This window comes from Canis lupus, chromosome 1, assembly GCF_011100685.1.
Source record: "Canis lupus familiaris isolate Mischka breed German Shepherd chromosome 1, alternate assembly UU_Cfam_GSD_1.0, whole genome shotgun sequence".
Lineage (NCBI taxonomy): Eukaryota > Metazoa > Chordata > Mammalia > Carnivora > Canidae > Canis > Canis lupus.
Genome location: NC_049222.1, coordinates 58,265,736 through 58,287,861, shown reverse-complemented (window position 1 = coordinate 58,287,861; position 22,126 = coordinate 58,265,736). Strand labels below are relative to the sequence as shown.

Here is a 22,126-nt window from a genome sequence, read left to right as displayed (position 1 = left end):
GCAGACGCTTAGCGGACTGAGCCACCCACAGGTGGCCCTTGATTCCCAGTTTAATCTGAATATTTTTGATCAAAATGTTTCATATATTAAAATGGAAAGCCCTTAGCAAACACATTGCTTAATCATACTACTTTTTCTAATCATCTCTTTTTTCTACCCATGGAGATGCACAGTGGGCCCTTGGCATTCACAGCTTTGCCATTTGTGGTTTTAGCAAGCCAATGGCGTGCAATAATCTTGCACGGTGGAGAAAATAATCGTACTTATTTCAGAGGGTCACTGTATTGTTAAACAAGAGAATGAGAGGAGAATGAGAACCTGTCATCCAGCTGCAGGCTTCCAGCTGTTCGACATTCACATCGCAGTGAATGATAGTCGTGGATCTGAAGGTTCCTGAGAGACCCAGAATGTGTCATTAAGAGAATGTCGAGGATCCAGTGCCTCGAGTGCTTGGCACATACCAGACCTAGTACTGCTGGAGACACAAAAAAGCAGCAATGGTGTCTTCACAGAGCTCAGAGCGAAACAGGAGACAGTCCCATGTTCAGCTAACTATAATACCGGGTGCTGTGTGCCATATAGGAGCTTAAAGTGCTGAGAAAGGCAGGAAAAACTGTATTTCAGTGAATTATCACCACTTCACTAAAATAAGAAATTTTCTTAAGATTTTTTTGACCAACACGTTGCTCCAATAGATTAAAGTGACTAAGTCACTCACTCAAATATCTTAATGTCATGCACAGCTGGGTGGGCCGCAAGGTAATTGAGCACACAGGGCAATGAAGTTGGCATTCAAGTTGCCAAATTCCTGTGGCTAGTATTGCTTCACATTAAAGCGAGTATTTCTGCCCCCAACTAGAGGGAGAGAAAGCAGAAATTGGTTGAAGAAGGAATTCTCTGAATAATAAAACAAGGCCTCTGCATCCCAAAGTCTCCCCCAGAGAAGCCCCAACTTGGGCATACGAGAATCTGAAGCCCAGGGCAGCCTTCTTCCTCCTCCAGCCTCTTCCTGAGTTAGAGGAGGATTGGCCTGGGGCTTTCCTTTATCCCACTCTTTTCTGACCCTGAGGCTTACAGCCCAAATGATAATGGAAGCTAGGTAAAATAAGAAAAAATAATAATACATAAAATAAAATTGTGAGGGATGGATGGGGTGGGCACAGAACTCCAGAAGCTACCCCATCTCAGCAGACAAGTCTAAGGAGAGGAATCCACCTATAATCCAGAAACTGCCACAAGATTCCCAGCAGCTACGGCCAGGTGGACGGATAGGGGATAGAGTTAACTTTACCAAGTGATGGGTTACAGAATACAGCAAAAATGTAGATGGACACTAAGATAAAACTACTGTGACACCTGCACGTCTAGGGAGAAGCAGCTTTGGAATTTATATGTTAGACCATAGTGACCCATAGAAGTTTTTGAGAAGGGAGATGATGAAAGAAGTATTTTTTAAAAAGATGATCAACCCAGTTGGGCAATGCTACAGGACCTAGAATGTAGGGAGAATCCAGATAAGAGCAGTACAAGGGTGAGGAATGGGGCAGCTGGAAAGGGAAAGGAAAGGAAAACAGAGAAATTCACAACAATAAAAGAAACCAACAGCTCAGGAAACGACAGCCGTTGGTGGGGATGTAGAGAAAGGGGAGCCCTCTTACGCTGTTGGTGGGAACGCAAACTGGTGCAGCCACTCTGGAAAACAGTATGGAAGGTCCTCAAAAAGTTAAAAATAGAACTACCCTGGGGTACCTGGGTGGCTCAGTCAGTTAAGCATCTGACTCTTCATTTTGGCTCAGGTCATGATCTTGGGGGTCCTGAGATTGAGCCCTGAGTTGAGCTCCACCCTGGGTGTGGAGCCTGCTTAGGATTCTCTCTCTTCCTCTGCTCCTCCCCCTACTTGCACTCCCCTCCCCCCACTCTCTTGGATAAAGAAATAAATAGATCTTAAAAAACAAAACAAAGCACAGAACTACCCCATGACCCAGCAATTGCACTACTTAGGTATTTAACCAAAGAATACAAATAGTTTTTTGAAGGCACCTGCACCCCACTGTTTATAGCAGCAATGTCTACAATAGCCAAAATATTGAAGGAGCCCAGATGTCCACCAACTGAAGAATGGATAAAGAAGATGTGCTACACACACACACACACACACACACACACACACACACAGCACTATGACTCAGTTATCATAAAATTGAAACCTTGCCATTTTGCAACAGCATGAATGGAACCAGAAGGTATTATGCTGAGTGAAACAAGTCAGTCAGACAAAGTCAAGTACCATATAATTTCACTCATCTGTGGAATTTAAGAAACAAAACAGATGAACACAGTGGAAGGGAAGGAGAAATACAATAAGATAAAAACAGAAAGGGACAAATAATAACAGACTCTTACCTCTAGGAAACAAAGTGAGGGTTGCTAGAGGGGAGGCAGCAAGGGGATAGGGTTCCTGGGGGATGGGCATTAAGGAGGGCACCTGATGTAATGAGCACTGGGTGTTATATGCCACTGATGAGTCACTAAATTCTACCCTTGAAACTAATAATACACTATATATTAGCTAACTTGTACTTAAATAAAATCTAAAAAAAAAAAAAAATCAACAGACTTGGATTTTGGTTTAATGGGGGAGACAGGATAAGAAAAAAAACCCACTGAAATTCTGAGTCCAGAAATGACTGGAGCACTAAGGCTAACATAGACGGGATGAAAAGCCCAAAGAGAGAGCAGGTTTGGGGGCAAAGGTCATAAGTCTAGTTAAGGTTGTGGTGACAGCTATATTTGGTGACCTCTTGGGCAGTGAGTACAAAATTATTGAAAATTATACTGGAGTGAAGCATGTGGTACAGAAGCACATAGTGCGCAGGGCTTTGATTTAAAATTTGAATTATTTGCTGCTTGTAAAGGGTTTAATTTAAAAATCCAATTTACAGTTTCTCTTGAAAACTGGAAGATATAGCAAGGATGCCAGCAGGCATTCTCATCGGCTAGTGACACAGTAGGTGCCCCTTTAGAGGAGAAAAATGCTCAGGCTCCCCATCAGATGCTCACCGTTCACTCCTGGGACATGTCCCCACCTGGGGAGGCAATGACCCCAAGCATGCTGACGGGGCACCAGTAGGGTACCTCGTGTACAAACGATCATGCACACAAATATGCACACAATCCTCCTTAAGCCACCAAGATATCACCTGGTCAAACATTTAAACACCTCTTTTCTTGTTACTGTGAAATTCTCTGCTTTCATAAGAAAAGAGAAAGTGAACTTCCTGGAAAGCACAGTGAAATATGGAATGAGGTGTAATTATATGTGAATCAACTTTTATATGATCATCATATTCTCGACTATATTTATTTATTTTTTCTCGACTATATTTAAGTGACAGATCATGACAAAGGAAAATCCCAGGGCGTCCCGTTTATTCAACCCTGTAATTATACTTTTTTCCAATCACTTTTACTCTAAAGCCCAAGAGGAAACTAATTTCAGGCAGGCGGTGAGTAGATTTGTCTTCAACACTCCCATCATCACTTTGCCTGGGGGATCTGTGCCTCCTTAGAGAAACTTCTCTTTTGCATTAACTATCAGAATGATACTCTAGGAGTCTTTGTTCTGCCAAAAAAAAAAAAAAAAATCTGAAAGGAACTGCGGAATCCTGATTTATTAAAATGCCATCTGTCATCAGAAGGTTGTAATTTCACCCCTGCCTATGGAAGGAGACTATTCATGGACTTTTCTGTGGCAAGCACTAATATAATACACTTATTCTGTGGTATTAACTATGTCGGGAATTTCTACCCTCTTGTCCTCCCACAGTCTTGATGAACTCAAAAAATTGGATATAATAATAATACTGTCAGAGATACTTGAAAGTTGCTAAGAGAGTAGATCTTAAATGTTCTCACCACAGAAAAGAAATGGTGATCATGTGAGACGATGGAGAGGTTAACTAACATTACAGAGGTGATAATTTTGCAATACGTAAGCATATCAGATCTACACATTGTAGACTTAACCTAATACAACATCCTATGTCAATTGTAGCTCAGTAAAGCTGGGGGGAAAAGGACCACAATTATGCCACAGGGGAGAATGGAGAACTAGGAGAAAATACTCACCATGTATCTGGAATGTATAAAGATGTGTGGAAAAAACAAAAAAAAGCAGATGTGTGCTAATGATCGACAGACAGTAGGGAGGCAATGATCTCATCCTAACACTCAGGTAGCTTACTCTCCTCACCTAACTCTGGTGAGGAATCACTGACAAGAATGATGACAAAAGTTATTTAAAAAGCTATCAGTTCCTGTTCCATTTCTTGCGTATCGATGCCAATTTCCTGGTTGTGATTGGCAAGATAACCAGGTAAAGGGTACACTACATTTCTCTAGATGGTTTCTTGCAATTGTACACAATCCATAGTTATCTCAGAAAAAGTTTACAAACATCTGTCGATCTGGTTAAGTTTGGCTGACGGGGTGAAAATGAGGAGGCTTTCATCTTCTGTTTTATTCTTTTCTGTACTACTTGGATTCTGTTATTCTGTATAAACTGATGAAACTATCCTTCAATAAAATATTATACAAATTTGCACTGAAAAAATATATAGGGGATGGCAATCAATAAAGGAGGCTACTTTGATTTCTAAAAATCTCTCTGTACCAAATTCATTACCCATATTTTTCATATGTGCCTAGGGGAGCATGGGGTGCTATGTCTGAGGGGGCCTCTTACACATGCTCCAGTTTACAGATGAGAAAACACAATGTATATCGACTTTCCTTAAAACTACCTCACTGATTAAAAAAAAAAAAAAAAACTACCTCACTGATGGTGGCAACTTAGCAATGGTTCTAGGATTTAAACAAATTTTTTGCCTCTCTTCTATATTTGATGTTGTAACAAGTACTTGTGTTTGATCTTAAAAAAACATCTGTACTGCTGCCCTCTCAGACCTACCTTCCTGTGGATAATTTCATGGCATATTCTCCTAATCAAACAAACAGGTCCCTAATGGGAGGTAACTGACTCCTACAATGGTCATAAGCAGATGGAAAATGACTGGTAGAAGGTTGAAGAAGAACTCTGAAATGGCCTGGGGCATTTCCCTCTAAACTCACTAATGGATCCTGGCATGACCACAAGTAAGGTAATCAGATACTATGTGTCTCCAGGTAGGATAAAATGTGCTCTGTGCACCAATACCTGTGAACACGCTGGACAAAAAGCAAACCATGAATCAATAATCTATGCCAACTCTCATCAAGTCTTTAGGCCTAACTTCCAGGCTGTAGGAAATGCACAAGTTTTTTGACACCGCAAGGACACCAGTAGCCCAACCTAGGCTGGGACATTCTAGGTGCAACCGACCAAGTTTCTTCAACAATGAAGCATATGAAGAAGCCTAAGAGGAAGTATGTATTTCAGATTAAAGGAAACAAATGACAACCAAATGAATCTTGTTTGAATCCTGATTTGAAAAACCAACCTTACAAATCCATTTAAAGAAGATAAGGGGAGTATTATCTTCTTTAAATGGTTTATCAGGTATATCAGGAAGGTGTTATTCATTTTATTAGGTGTGATCATGGTATTGAGGTTATGTAAGAAATATCTTTTTTTTATGGAGGCCTCCGGACATATCTGGGTTGAAATGACATGATGACATGAGGTCTGAGATTTGCCTTAAAATATGAGAATAAAAAAAAGGGAGGATGGAGGATAAGAAAAAAGAGATGGGGAGAGGTTGATGGTTGCTGTAGCTGGACAATTAGGGTGTACAGCTTTTTACAAAAACTATAACAAAAAGAAATGAAGGTCAGTCTTTAAGGAAAAAAATACAACCTTGGTTTGGAGGATTAAGCTCCACATGATGTTGGGAGGCCTGATGGGCAGTGAGCCACAGTGATGCAACGGTGTGGGGCAAGACAGCTAGATTCACTTGCCACCTCTCTAACGTCAGGGGACGGGGCGTGGAAATAAGGGGGAAGGAGGAAGCTTGGCCACAGGGAACTTGTCTACTCTTCAAAAGTGACTACTGTGCAATGTTTATCTTTTTCTTCCTTTGAACTATAATTTAATTGCCAAAGTGCCAAAGCACATGCACTGAACCATTCATCATTTCCTCTCTCCTTAGGCTGAAAGCTCCTTTCCTTTTCAGAATATGTGAAGGGTGGTCACTCCATGATGGGCTTGAAGCCTGGGGTTTGCTTAGAGTCAGAGCTGGTTTGTGAGACTGACCAAACCCCTTCTCAAAACATCTTACAAAAACAAAACTGGATGAAGTTTGGATTTTGGAAAAAGCTGTAAGTACTCAGTATTTTATCGCTCCCCGAGTGATCTCTACACAAAATTTAAGTATTTTAACTCTGAACATTTGGCAACAATCTAAATTAGAAAAGGTTGGTCAAGGGATCCCTGGGTGGCGCAGCGGTTTAGCGCCTGCCTTTGGCCCAGGGCGCGATCCTGGAGACCCGGGATCGAATCCCACGTCGGGCTACCGGTGCATGGAGCCTGCTTCTCCCTCTGCCTGTGTCTCTGCCTCTCTCTCTCTCTCTGTGACTATCATAAAATAAATAAAAATTTAAAAAAAAAAAAAAAAGAAAAGGTTGGTTAAACTATGATATCTCTAAGCAATGTGATACCAAGGAAAAGTTAAAGTCATGTTTTAGAGTTTTACTTAATTTAAACACAGAAAATGGTGTGCCCATATAGATATAAAGGAAACGTGTGAAGTGCTATGATGGAGGATTGCAAGTGATTTTCATTGTATTTACACATTTGTTTTCTAAACTCTTACAATATGAAAACATTACGTATAAATCAGAAAAATAAAATAATTAAAAATACCAAATTTACCTAATATTATCTGTAACATAGGCTACTTGAGCCTTAAGTCTTAGCCTTAAGGTATATAGACTGGAAGAAGTCGTTTTAAATCAATACTCCCTAACTGTCATTAAAAACTCACCCAATGGGGGCGCCTGGGGGCTCAGTAGTTGAGCATCTGCCTTCAGCTCAGGGAGTGATCCCGGGGTCTTGGGATTGAGTCCCACATCAGGCTCCCCTCAGGGAGCCTGCCTCTCCCTCTGCCTGTGTCTCTGCCTCTCTGTGTCTCTCATGAATAAATAGATAAAATCTTAAAACAACAACAAATAAGCTCACTCATTAAACAGGTGGGAACTTAGTATCAGGTAGTTCCCACTTAAAGAAGCTCACAGGCAAGAGGAGAGGAGTACGTTAACAGGTAATTCCTGAGAGTAAAGTGGCAGGTTCAAAACAGAGGTATGGGCTCAATATCTCTTCTCCAAATGCCTTGAAAGCATTTCTGTGCTTTTAATGTCAGCTGTTCCAGAAGTATGGATATACAAGGTATTTCCTAAACAAGCTTAAAACAAGTCCTAGATGCTTGTCTCCACACATCAACTGTTTATTTAGTCTACTCTAATTCCACCCACTAAGAAAGGAAAACAATAACTTCCTTAAAAGACTATTTCCCTTTGATAAGAAATCATGTTCCACTAACCGAAAAGTGAAATTGAGATATACCTGGTATGAACTAAGTTCTGGAATACTACAAAGTATGATTTAGGCTTCATAAGAACACTTTCAACTGAATTGCACTTGTGGAAAATTGTTTGGATGACATGAAATAAATAGGGCAAAAATTCCTTTAAGATTATTAACTAATCCATACACTAAGACAACAGACTTCAAACCTTTTTAAAAACCATGACCCATGGTTAGAAGATAAATTTGGGGGCAGCCTGGATAGCTCAGCGGTTTAGCCCTGCTTTCGGCCCAGGGCATGAACCTGGAGACCCAGGATCGAGTCCCGCGTCGAGCTCCCTGCATGGAGCCTGCTTTTCCCTCTGCCTATGACTCTACCTCTCTGTTTCTCATGAATAAATAAATAAAATCTTTTAAAAAAGTAAAAAATAAACAATAGAACATAGATTTTGCATTACAATCTAAGCACACATGCATACACATATGCAGAAACAGAGAAAAGTTTAATGTTACGATTCTTTCTATCATATGTAACACACGGAGATACTTCCTATTCTGTTTCACTTTTTTAATTGAAAGCATGCTGGTTGTGTCAACCGAATTGATTTTATTGCTTACTGATGGGTCACAACCTGTAACCTGAGAAAGAGTGCTCTGAAATACCACAAGAGTGAAACCATTTCCAGAAACATGATTTCATTACAGTTGGATCCCTGCTCTTCTAATATTCAAGTTACAACAGGTCTCAATGCATATATCATCATCCACATGTGGGTGTGAGAAAATTTCTTCCCATGTCTAGGATCAAGTGAGCTCTTGATGACTACAATCTTCTCAACCACAAAGAGGAGCTTGCAATTATTAGAGTTCTTTGTCTGATGGCAGTGTGAGCAGATTTCCCAAGGTATTACTAATTTCACTGTCCATCATAACTCTCCCATAAACTTTGCTCTTCTCCACCTGAGCTTAACTTCTTCACGCTGTTGCCTGACAAAGAATGAAAGAACCAGGACAGCAGGGACTACATGGTTCCATGAGAACAAAACTAGTAAGACAGAAGTTATGATGATAAAACTTCAATTATTCAAAATCTTTAGTTTTCTAGAAAAGAAAATGGATATTATGCTGAAAGAAGTTACAACTATAGACTCGAAGCATGAAGCACATGACCAAGTTCTGCAAAACTGTGGTAGAAGCTCTTTAAATCTGATTGTCACCACATATAAAAATAGATGCTAACGATATGACTAACAATCTAATGAAGAGGATACTTTTGCCTCAGCAGATGAAAGATATTTGGCAGTAAAATAAAAGGAAACACAAGGTACTTATTATGGTCAAAAGTCTCTCCATGTAAATTCTCAACACAGTGTTTCCTATCAGCTGAAAGAATCACTTAAAATAAATCCATTTGAATGCGTGGAAATGAAACAAGTCATTTCAAGAGGTCCCATCCAAGACTCCTTGCCGAATGTGAGAATGTTTCCATCAGGGCACCAAGACATCAAAAATTATAATGTTCACACAAGAAGCATCATTTATGCCTAATGGGAAAAAAAAATCTTGAAGCCTAATTTAATGCTACCCTTTAATGTGCTGTAAGTAAAAAACAGTGAGAACTCCATGGTTCTTGGTCACTCTCCATTCCTGTGACTCCTAAGGGAAAATTAAAGATCACTGACAGGGGCATAGGGGTGAGGGAAGAGGGTTTGCATACCTAGTGCTTTTCTAATTTTATAAATTATTTCCATATACTCGGGAAGTGACAGCACAGTGGTGACATGGGGTTCCTGCCCAGGACTGGCTGTGTGGCCTCAGGAGAGTTCCTTTACCTCTCCCAGCTACAATTCATCATCTGTAATATAGAGACAATGGCAATGTCTGATTTCTAGGGTTATCATGAGCATTGAGATAATGCTAGTAAAGTATTGAGCATAGAGACTAACATAGAATAAGAATTCAAAATATTTTAACTGCCATATTTTTATTTAAAACTACTATACAAAAAAATAAATAAAATAAAAAAATAAAACTACTATACATATTAAAGTCTCCAGAATATTGCTTTGGGTTAGCTGCCTCTGTCCAAATTCCCTCACTCGCTGGCTCTATGATCATAAGAAATTACCCATTTTCTGTGTATCCTTTTTCCTCATCTTTAAAAAGCCCAACCACAACCGGGCATGGTAAGGACATACGAGGCAGTGTTAAGAGCTGGAAGTAGCCAGAAACTCTAACTAGAATGCCCCCAGCCCCCAGTCTGTACCTAGGACCCACTAACTGCTGGGTAAGCATTCCCCAAAGTGGGCACTGTGCACTTGTGAGTGTTTGGGAGACTGAAAATTCAAGCCCTCATCTCCAAAAAAGGATTTGCAAGATAAACAAGCTTACAGAATCTCATCTTTTTCTTCACCCCAGGACATCTCAAAGCCCTTGCAGTGCACAGTGAGGCTCTCACAGGAGACACAGGTGGTCATATTCCCAGTGGGCATCTCTGGGTGTAGTGTTCTGTGGGGCACACAGGGAGGGCCAGCTCCCCAGCTAGGCTCTCAAAAGTAGGACACACACAGAGATCCCATAATGGGGTTTCTGGGATTAAGGTGGCTATTGGATGCAGAGAAGTGGCTACTGGCCTTGAGAGTTCTAAGAACAATACTGAAAAAATTGTACTATGTGAATCTGATCTTCAAAAGGAAACCTTCCTCCCACTGTTAAGTTACAAGTGCTTTGGGGGAATTGGTAACAAATTGGGTGCAGTGTTTCACAGAAGTTTCTTAATTTCACAGATAAAAGGGGGAAAAAAACTTGTTTGTGCAGCAAAACAAGTCTAAGACAACTATTTTATCTCTGTCGAATAGATGCTCAGGATAAGGAAGTCAGAGAAAAGCAGTCACTGACCTTTACTAATAATGTCAGGATGTTGATGTAATGTCCAAGCTGCAATTGCTGGAGGTGAAGATAAACGCGAGAAATCTTTCCTGTCTCTACCACGTGCTATACTTTCTAACCTTGATTCTATGTTAAATATGCACATCGCCAATACTCAAAGTGTAACTGGACATTGACTTTTCCTTCCGGAGTGAAAAAAAAACCAATATTACCAAGTACAGTTAAAATTGACCTGAGTTTTAGAAGTTAAAAGTATAAACGTTTCTCCCTCTTGCAGTTTCTCTCCCCTTCTCCCCCCACATATGTTTTCACTTTCCTGGATAGATTTTTCAAAAATCAGTGAGAATCAAAATGTTTTGGGATAGTAAAAAATAATAATAAAACCGTGAAAATACCAACACTTAGCACTTACTAAGCATTTATTGTAAAAGGTGACAGTATTCTAAGGGACTTTATGTTATTTAATCTTCTTATGATGATCATAAGATAAGATTAGTTCCCTTTTAAAGTTCTGAAATATTGCACATATACACATACGTCCATATGGACATATACAAAGAGTAGTATGTCAAACATCCAAGAATACACCATAGCTTACAAGATAGGCCATTCCCAATACAGCACGGTTGGAGCCCACCGCACCCTTTCTTCATCGCACATCCTCCTGTTATTACCCCTGTTCTCTGTGTCAAGAGATGAGGCTCCAAGAAGCTTGGTAACTCAGCCCAGGTGGCTGACTTGGCATATGAACCTCACCTGAACTCCAGAGACCATGGACCTCAACCACTGGGCTTTAAGGCTGCGGCTGCTAAATGAGAAGGTGAGTAAACTGAGGCAGATAGCTCAAGCTCACACTAGTGCTGAGCAGCACAACTAGTATTAAAACCCACATTATATTTAATTTTTTACAGTCCTACTTTTTTGTCTCAAAGTTAACATGAGAAAAATTGCCATGTTTCATCCAGGGAGTCTTGTAAAACTTATGAGAAATTCCATCACCCTCTGTTCTTAATTATCTAAGCAAGGACTTTTTACCACACTATTGAGAGGTGACCATTTCACCTGCAACAAAGGTTACTCACTATGCTTAATGCCGATGTGGCTCCTAAAAGATGCTCCATAAATGAAGGTTTCAATGGATCAACCTTCTGTCGGCACATCAGTCATCTGGGGATCTCAGTAATACGCAGGGCCTGCAAATTCTGCGTGTCCAAAAAAGTTCTTGGTAATAACTATTCTGCTGATCCCTGTAAGATATACTCTGAGTAGCAAGAGATTTAAACAGCCTCTATTGGGCAGCCCGGGTGGCTCAGCGGTTTAGCATGTGCCTTCAGCCCAGGGTGTGATTCTGGAGACCTGGGATCGAGTCCCACATCGGGCTCCCTGAGTGGAGCCTGCTCCTCCCTCTGCCTGTGTCTCTGCCTCTCTCTCTCTCTCTCTCTCTCTCAAGAATAAATAAATAAAATTTTTTTAAAAAATAAACAGCCCCTATTAATTAATCCCGATTAATAGAGATCTTGCAGTGAATCTTTTTAAAAATGAAAAATTCTTGGCAAGAGAAACAAAAGCAAAAATGAACTATTGGGACTTCATCGAGATAAAAGCTTTGCACAGCAAAGGAAAGAGTGAACAAAACTAAAAGACAATGAGAATGGGAGAAGATACCTGCAAATGTCTTATCAGATAAAGGGCTAGTATCCAAAATCTATAAAGAACTTAACCAACTCAACACTCAAAAAACAAAAAAACCCAGCTGAGAAATGGGCAGATGAACAGACATTTCTCCAAAGACATACAAATGGCCAACAGACACATGAAAAAAATGCTCAGTGCCGCTTGGCATCAGCAAAATCCAAATCAAAACCACAATGAGATACCACCTTACGCTAGTCAGAATGACTAAGGGGAACCCTCCTCCTACACTGTTGGTGGGAATGCAAACTGGTGCAGCCACTCTGGAAAACAATACTGAGGTTCCTCAAAAAGTTAAAAATAGAGCTACTCTACAACCCAGCAGTTGCACTCTAGGTATTTATCCAAAGGATACAAACATAGTGATTTGAAGGGGGACATGCACCCCAATGTTTATAGCACCAATGTCCATAATAGCCAAAATATCCAAAGACCTCAGATGTCCATCAATAGATGAATGGATAGAGAAACACACACACACACACACACACACACACACACACACACACTGGAATATTACTCAGCCATTGAAAGGAATGAAATCTTGCCATTTATAACTATGGAACTAGAGGGTATTATGCTGAACAAAATAAGTCAGAGAAAGACAAATACCATATGATTTCACTCATATGTAGAATTTAAGAAACAAAATAGATGAACATAGGGGAAGGAAGAAAAAATAAAGTAAGATGAGAGAGGGAGGGAGGGAGGCAAACTATAAGAGATACTGAGCTCTAGGAAACAGACTGAGGGTCAATGGAGGGGAGGGGATGAGGGGATGGGGTAACTGGGCGATGGGCATCAACGGGGGGCACATGATGGAATGAGCCTTGGATGTTATGTACAACTGATAAATCACTAAACTCTACCCCAGTTAACATACACCATATGTTAACTAAATGGACTTTAAATAAAAATTTTTAAATTCTTTTAAAAAGAAAAATATTTGAGATACTGGTTTTATATGGTTTTAATATCTACTTCCAAAACTAGAACAAGTCAGTATTCTCAATCCTTTGCCATGTTTTTTTCACTCTACATTTCATTTATAAGTCTGGGACAGGCAATAATAAATTTCAAGATCTACATTTAAGCCAGGGTAACATGTCTGACGCTTGGAAAAAAATGTCAATTTAAGAATTATTTGAGCATATGGTGGAAAATACACAGAGAAATAGGATGAGAAAGTTTCTGGGAACATACATGTATGCATCACATATAAGGAAAACATAATCAATGTTTAGTGACCAGAAAATAGCAAATCTCAGTGAGGAAAGAGAGGGCATCTTATTATGCATCTACTGATGGATGAAATGTAAGAATTGATAGAGAAAAAAATAAACCTTATAAAACTATCACATTGCACAGTCCCGAAAATTACACTGCCTTTGCACATTGCATATCCTGCACCATTGAATTCATCACAATAAGATAAAAGCACATGGTTAGCTACTAATTAGGATTTGAAAAAGTCTTAATATTTCTGTGGCAAACGTGATCACCTCGAAGAGAAACCAAAGACTATTAATTTAAAGATTTATTGCACAAATAGCCTCCTGAAATTGTGTTTCTCCAAGGCTTCTTTTCCTTAACTTGACCTCCCCTGGACACTTAGATCTCCCTCTAAGATGAAGGGCAGGAAACCATCCCAAGGCATCTATGATTGTAGGACGTGCGCCTGTATCCCATTTTGGACAACCAAAGTGAATGTGCCTGGGGTAAATAATTCAATCTTTCTGAATTGCAGATCTCTTTATAGCTCTCAGAACTGTTGGGATTAAATTAGATGCAAAAAAACCCACTTGCTAAATCAAAATACATATGAAGGTAGGGTTTTCCATTTTTATTTCCATAAAAAAATCAGAAGTGGACAACCAATGGTCAATGAATGCTTAAACCACTGAGTGAAACGTTGATAAGGAAGAGTAGTTTTATGGGTAAGAGACTACTATCCCATAGCTTATTTGCAGGTCATAAGGGGAAAAGGCAACTTCATAACAGAGGGATCGAGCTGTCCCTTCCTGAAGTTACTGAGCATTTTCAGCCTGGTGAAAAGTGGGCCAATAATAAAAACAGTAACACAAGCATCCTGAGACACAATTAGCAGCATATGACACCTTTGCAGTACTTTTCCAAAAAAACACAGAGCTTGAATCTAATCAAGTCTTTAGGTCCAATTTCAAGTTTATAGAGAAATACAGTGGATGGTGTACCAAGTAAAGGATGCGCACCGAGAAGCCAGTTGGTTGAATCTAAGAGTGAGCTGTGTCACATTATAACTGACTGTGATTTCCTCCCAGGAAAATAAAATACATGTGAGCAAAGGTTCATGCTACAACACAAGTGACTTAGGAGATAGAATAACAAACTGTAAAGTGCGGACCCTGTTTGGATCTTTCTTTGTACAAAGCAGTAAAAAGACATGTTTAGGTCAACTGGGAAAACATGAATACGACTTGAGTATTAGATGATATTAAGACGGCGCTATTAATATTTTTAGGTGTGCTCATGGCATTGTAGTAATGTAAGAGAACAGTTAGAGACACAAATATTTGGGGGAGAAATACTACTAAGCCTGTAATATATTTCAAATACCTCAGGGGGAAAACAGTGTTTCTGTTAAGATCTTAGTAATATGGCACAACAACTCTAGCAATAAGGATGAAAAGGAGAAAAGAAAAAAGAAGATGAAAAACAGAAAAAAAAAATTCCTACCCACAAGGCAAGAGGGTCTCAAAGATTTCTAGACCCTTTGGAGCTAGCAGCAACAGCTGGTACAAGGCCATTTGTCTATCTGCAAACTATCTTCAATTTTAGTCTGTTGTCAAAGCAGGGGCTTTTTGAGGGGAAAAAAAAGGCAAATCATGGTTCGTGTAATTCTCAACATAAGTAGCTTCTGTTCTAGACTCCTCAAAATGGAAGCAATTCAATAAAAAGACACGTTTCAGTGGTCTTACAGACTAGTAAGTCTCAAAAGTTTCCTCCTTTGGACTTTCATCAACCACATTTTAATATGAGGTAAACTTGCTTTTGTAAAAAGCCATAAAAAAGGCTGAATTAAACCCACTCTGCCATTTAAAAATTAAGTGAGACCCACAGAGATATTTACCTATATTCCCTGCAGGAAGGTTTATGTTATAGTAACTCAAATTTACTGGACTACCTTTTATTTATTTATTCATTTTTGGACTACCTTTTAATATCCATTTGCCTTGTTCCTTGTCAGAAACAATAGTGAAATAAGGTTTTAGGGTTGTTTTTTTTTTTCCTTTTTTTCAAGAATAGAGTGCTCTATAAAAAAAGTCATTTAGGGGAGCCTGGGTGGCTTAGTCCAACTCTTGAGTGTCCAACTCTTGATTTCGGCTTAAGTCATGATCTCACAATTGTGAGATTGATCCCCGGGGTCAGGCTCTGTGCTGGGCAGGAGGCCTGCTTGAGATTCTCTCTCTCTCCCTTTCCCTCTGTGCTCCCCTCTTCTCTCCCTCACTAAAAACTAACTAAATAAATAAAAATAAAAAAGGGAAAGAAAAAGAAAAAAGAAAAGAAAAATCATTTATACACAACTTTTAGGCACATCCACTAAACACACAACACATTTAATCGTGAAATAGAGCCAGATTAGTACTAATATCCAAGGATTTTAATTTTGTGATGAAAGAGAGACTGTTCTTTACCCTTCTGAAAGTATGTACCCTTCTAAAATATAAGTATGTTGGACATGGAAAAAGGCTACAATAGTGGTTGTAATTTGAGTTGGAAATGGTGATAAAACAAATGTGGTTAATCAATAAAGATAAACTTCCAGTGGTCTAATCATTGACAAGGTTGACCTCTGTAAGTATGAATTAAGACTCTCAACCAAGAAGGGCCAAGAAATACATCTTAACTTTCTGATACTTAGTACATTTAAAGTAATAATTTTTTCAAATAAGGTAAGGACAAGCAACTTAATTCTGACGCCAAAAGCAAGGAAGGTTATTTGAATCACACAAAAGACAAAAATCTTGACAAGACCCATAGCTGGTTGGCCAAGACAAAAATTCCATTTTCCCTTTAGATATTCCTCAGTGGCAATAAACGACTTGAAAGTGAGTTTTCAGTTTGCCTGAAGGCTAATCCTAAAAATAAATAAAAACAAAATTTTTTCCTAATTAGTATGGTGAAAGCATTTAATAAAAAGTTGAAAAAAAAAAGCAGACTATAAAAGCATGTAGACACTAGGTAGTTGAGTGAGTATCCAGGTATTTGCGTTTTATTGTTGTTCTTTATACCTTACACATATTTTATATATGTAATTTTATCTAACTAATATTTAGTAAAAACAAATAGTAGAAGGTATATAAGAGCGTTTGTGTATATGTACATTAGTTGCGGGAATACATATTTGTATTTATGTGTGTGTGTGTGTGTGTGTGTGTGTGTGCACCAAAAGCTTGTCCTTATGGTTCTCTGTGTAACATCTTCCTTGCAGGATTATGATATGTCAGTGCAACATTGTTTATCAGTATCCTGCTTTGTTCCACAACTGTTCTGTCTTGTAAGCATTAGGAAATATGTTTGTGGAAACAGTCAGGAAAGAAAGCCCTATCCTAAGAGAAATTTAGTGTTGTGGGTGTGTGGTTTTTTTAAAAAGCTCCAGTGTAGCTTTATGAAAATTAGGGAGAATCGGGGTAAAACAAAATCACTTAGCTATTACCTTGTTTCAGCATTATTCTTTGCAGCTTTTCCTACCAAAAAAAAAAAAAAAAAATCCACCTAAGCTAAAATTACCACATATATGACACAAGACCTTTCTGCAAGTATTGGGTATAATTTCATACAGCATAAAAGCTCCCAGAGAGATAGTTCATAGAAACTATAGGTCAAATCAAAATGGCAGTAAACAGTCAAGGCATAGATGACAAATATGGCTTAATACTAATGTCACACACACAAAAAATACTAATGTCACAAATGTCTAAACACTGTCCCCAGTGATTTTGAGGATAAAACAGGTCCCTGACACCCTCAACGTCTAAGCATCTGGAGATCTTGGGGGGACTCCTCTGATCCAAATCAGTATGCCACTTGCTCCAATATTCTCCAGACTGCCAGCACCTAACTCAAAGCAGCTTTCCTGGTGTTGCCTGTAAAGGAGTCTCAGACATTCCCAAACTTTTCAGAGTTGAATTTAGCTATTTTCTTGAATGCATACAGAATGCTTCCTACGTCACATGATAGTCGTGTATGCAATTCTGCTTAAAACTATTTAGTGGATATTACCCTTCACCTCATTGTCTCAGGCCTCACCCCCGTCATTCATGTGAGGCCACAGGAAATAGTTATCTGAAGCCCTTTCCCTACCAGGCACTGTACCAGGTGCTGGCGGAGGCTATAAAAGGCTCCATTTCATCTCTACTCTCCCTCATTTTCCTCCCTTTCCCCCACAAAACACAAAAACAAGAACAAAAACAAAAAACTCTCTCTTCTTCCGTGCCACCAAGAGGAAGGTTTGGCATTTTTTTTTTTTTTTGAAGGTTTGGCATTTGATCTGAATTTAGCACACTATGGCTCACAGTTAGAACTTATTTCTACTTTGGGCTGGAAATCACCATGTGGGGTTTTTTCCCATTAATTAAGTCTCTCCCACTCCCCCACCCCCCAAAGCAAACAATTATTTTTTTTATATATACAAAACAGAGAACATCTGGAAAATGACATCAACATGACTCTTTAGTCGCAAAAAGGCAAAATTACACCATAGTCTAAGGAAAACTACAATCTGAAAGTCTGACAGTATTTTTGCATAAACTTCAATTATACCAGAATGAATTGCTCTGTTTTAAATCCATATTTTCAGACTTTGTGTCTATAAAACAGTCATGCTAGACATATTATTTTATTAGTCTTGTTATGGTTTTGATCCTCAGCTCTGTCTTTAAAAGCAGGAACTGTGTCTCCACTGCCTTCTCCCCCATCGTCACCCAGCACATATCCCCTATTGAGCACCCATCACGTCCTGGACACTGTTCAAAGCACAAAGCTCCTCATGGGCCTTACATCCTTTTTTCAAAAACAGATTGTATTTATTCATTAGACAGAGAGAGACAGAGAGACAGAGAGACAGAGACAGAGGTAGAGCACAAGCAGAGGGGAGGAGGCAGAGGGAGGAGGAGACGCAGACTCCCCACTGAGCAGGAACCCCAAGGCAGGACTCCATCCCAGACCACGGAGATGATGGAAAAACTAGAGTGCACACACTAATACAGAAGATACCAGAATAAACTTGGGCTTACTTTTTAAGAAGCCACTCATCCAAAGCATCAGACATCAGCTGTTCCATGTCTAACCAAATACGCAGGAGTGATGACTTAAGAACAGATCTTCTGATAGTAACAGATTAGAGTTGGGCAGAATTTTTAAGGCAACTTTAAAGTATCCAGTTCTACACTCTGAAGTTTCCTTAGGGACCAACTGCTTATTTTTATTCTTCACTAACACTTAAATCACAAGGAGGAAATTCTTAATATACATCTCTGAATATTTTCGAGGAGGAGAACATGAGAGAGATTTTCAGCACGAATTCATCACATGAATTAGGATATTTTGTCCTCAAAATTTATAATCAAGGTAAGAAGACCAAATCCAAGCCAATGGATTCATACTAATTAATACTAAAGATCAATTTGTATGTGATGTTACATAGGATTAAAAACCATGTGAAACAATCTATGTAAATATCTAAATTTAGTTAAGTTGGTCCAGAGGAGCAGAAATCTGACCAAATTCTGCTCATCAAGTCCTGATGTCTGGTGCCAGGCAGGCTATAAACATTAGAAGAGGTGGTCATTTTTTAGAAAATGAATTGAGCAAAAGCACCAGACAGGCAAACAGAACCCCTACCAAGGAACCGGTATAGCTTCACCAGACTCTGACATAAAAAACTGGAATAATTTCACTGACTAGGCTTATTAAAATTTAGATTAAATTACTGCACTTGTGTCCTGAAATATAACCCAATGACTAAAAGTGTAATATTAAATTGTCTAGGACACAGATGGCAGCACTTTATCATAATCCTAACATTATAAAATGTTGCCACCATCTCAAAGCTGATTAGAATCAGAATTACCTGGGGGAATTTTTCTTAAGGTGCATATTCCCAGGCCCCACCCATTTGCACTTCTGATTCATAACATGGGGCTGGGGCTTTGCAAAGCTTCCGGAGACAGAGGTGACTAGGCAGGTTGGGACCCAAGAACCTGACTCCAAGAATAATGAAGGTAAAATGTAAAAAATGGCGTCATCTTCTCACTAAAACCAGACTGGCATCCCAGAACTGCCCTCTTCTAGACATCAAAATCGCTAATATCACCTATGACCACTATCTGACTATATGGCCAGTAGCCTACCTCAAGGCCTAAAATGGGTGTGTCTGTTTAAATGTACGGAAACTTGCAAAATAAGTGACGAAGGGCTAATTGAGAAAATCACAGATGTGAGAAATATTCAAAAAATCACTATGACTTCACTCCGGAGGTATCAGAGTTCCTAGAAAAAAAAAATGTTTTTCTTTTTCAGTAAATGTCCCAAATCTAAGTTTTGCTTTTTTATGTAAATACTTGTGTCTTTCTTGGTTCTTTTAACATCCTAACCACATAGGAAGCATTGTGGAAACTCAAATGGCATCTTCTTCCATCAGTCAACTGCTTGACTTCCACCAGTCAAGTCTCCCATTCCAAGCTCCTTAAGGATAGAAGCAATCACACTTGTTGCCAGAGAACTGCTGGAAAAAGCACCCAATCAACAGCCTAGACGGTTGTACAACATCGGAAACTTCATTTGGAAAAATGGATTAACAGTTGTGGCCAGATTGGGACAGGGACACACTGCCGGACCCATTCATAGACGTGCAGCATTGAAGCCGCATCTTCTAACACTGACACAAGAAACATTTTTTTTTAAATGCTTACAACACCCATGATCAAAAGCCTACATATTTAATAAAAGCATACATTATTCATTAAAATTTTACGACATGCATAGCATTCTGCTAGCGCTGATATATTTTGTCCAAACTTCGGCTTAAAGAAAAAAAAAGAAAAGAAAAGAAAAGAAAAGAAAAGAAAAGAAAAGAAAAGAAAGAAAGAAAGAAAAGAAAGAAAGAAAAGAAAGAAAGAAAAGAAAGAAAGAAAGAAAGAAAGAAAGAAAGAAGAAAGAAAGAAAGAAAGAAAGAAAGAAAGAAAGAAAGAAAGAAAGAAAGAAAGAAAGAAAGAAAGAAAGAAAGAAAGAAAGAAAAGAAAGAAAGAAGAAAGAAAGAAGAAAGAAAGAAAGAAAGAAAGAAAGAAAGAAAGAAAGAAAGAAAGAAAGAAAGAAAGTAAGCAAACTTAGGAACCAGTACTAACATCCTGAGTACCCAACTTTCAGACTGGGAATGGATGCGTGGCTCAGTGAAGAAAATGCCAGCATTTGGTTTCCCTGTGATTCCTGTTTCATTACGGGCCGGGGAGGGGGGGGGGGGGAGCTGTCAAAATATTCTGGAGAGTTAGTGCCAATTAAACGGCCTCAGTTGAACAGGGGCAGAAGTACGGAAGGGCAAAAAAAAAAAAAAAAAAAAAAAAGTGAAAAGTCGCAGGAAGCGGCCCTAGGAGTAAAGAACTAATTAACAGGGGCACCTGCGTGGCTCAGGTTGTGACCCGGGGTCCCGGGATCGGTCCCGCATCAGGCTTCTCCCTCTGCCCAGGTCTCTGCCTCTCTGTGGGTCCCTCATGAATAAATCCATAAAATAAAATAAAATAAAAAACCACGCACCTCTAATTAACAAGGGTGTATCCAGGGCTGGTAAAAGGGTCTACTACCTTAATCGGGCGGCTACGCAGAGGTGAGGTCGGTGGGGGGACTACGAGGTCCCACCGAGGCCAGGGCGCAGGGCCCCGGGAAGGCCGCCTCTGGCGCCAGCGCCCACTCCGGCCTGGGGTGCAGGCAGCTCGCGGTGAGCTGCGGCAGGGCCCCCCATCCTGCAGCCGCGCGGGGGAGCGGGGGCCTCGGAGGCCCAGCCGCCCCGCGGAGCGGCGTCCCCGCGCCCGGGCTGTGCCCTCCGCGCCCGGGTCAGGGAGTCTGGGGCACCGGGAGCGCAGGCCGGCGCCGAGGTGTCCAGCGGCTGTGCCGCGCGCTGGGGGGGGCGCGCCCCGGCTTGGGGGCTCCGTTCCCTGCAGGCCCCGCCGCCCGCCCGCCCGCCCCGCGCCCCACTCACCCGGCTCGCCCGCCCGCAGCCGGGCCGGGGCGCAGACCACGAGCAGCACGGCCAGGAGGCGGCGGGCGCCGGGCCCCATGGCCCCGCGGGGCGCCAGCTCGGCGCGCTCGGCCTCCCCTCGGCGCGCGGCGCCCTCGAGCCGCGGCCCGGCCGCCTCCCCCGCCCGCCCCGGGCGCAGCCTCCGCCCCGCACCGCGTCCCATTGGGGCGCCGGGAGCCCGGCCCCGCCCCCCCGGCCCGCCCCGCCCGCCCCGCGCGCCGGCCCCCGCAGGAGGAAGGCGAGGTCCCCGGCGGCGCGGCTCGAGGCCGGAGGCGCCCCAGACGCCGCCCGCGGTCGCTCCAGGCTCCGGGCGCCCCGGGGCCCGCGTCTCCTTTCCTTCCGCCGCGCCGCCCCGGTGCGCGGGAGCCTGGGGACCCCGGGAGCCCCGCGCAGCCCCGCGCAGCCCGCTGCGCCCGGTGCCCCCTCCCTCCCCGCGGCGGGGGGGCTCGAGGGCTGCTCCCCTCCAGGGCTTTGCAGCCCCCTGGGGGCCGGCGGGGCGGGGATTGTATGCAGCCCCGAGGGATTCGAAAAACTGCTTGTTGGGTTGCTGACGGACGCCCTTAGACTCCAACTCCAGTCCCCCATTCATTCATTCGTTCATTCATTCAAAAGTGATGCAGCCCCGTGGGAGCCAGGCGCAGGGCCAAGCCCTTGGGACCTTTGCAGGCGTCATAAGGAACCCGGCGAGCGCGTCTCCACTGCAGGCTGCGGTCGGAGCCCCGAGGAGAACCAGCGGCGCGTGGGAGACCCGGGGG

At 41.3% G+C, this 22,126-nt stretch overlaps 1 protein-coding gene across 2 annotated transcripts in view; it reads right to left on the bottom strand.

Annotated features, from left to right (window-relative positions):
- The window catches only part of DCBLD1 (discoidin, CUB and LCCL domain containing 1), a 98,267-nt gene extending 76,823 nt beyond the window's left edge, over window positions 1-21,444 (bottom strand). For both annotated transcript variants that reach the window (XM_038526639.1, XM_038526640.1), the window contains exon 1: window positions 21,333-21,444. In XM_038526639.1, coding sequence (XP_038382567.1) covers window positions 21,333-21,411 — 79 coding nt within the window. In that variant the 5' untranslated portion in view covers window positions 21,412-21,444. The remainder of the gene's footprint in view (window positions 1-21,332) is intronic.
- Window positions 21,445-22,126: the final 682 nt, after the last annotated feature.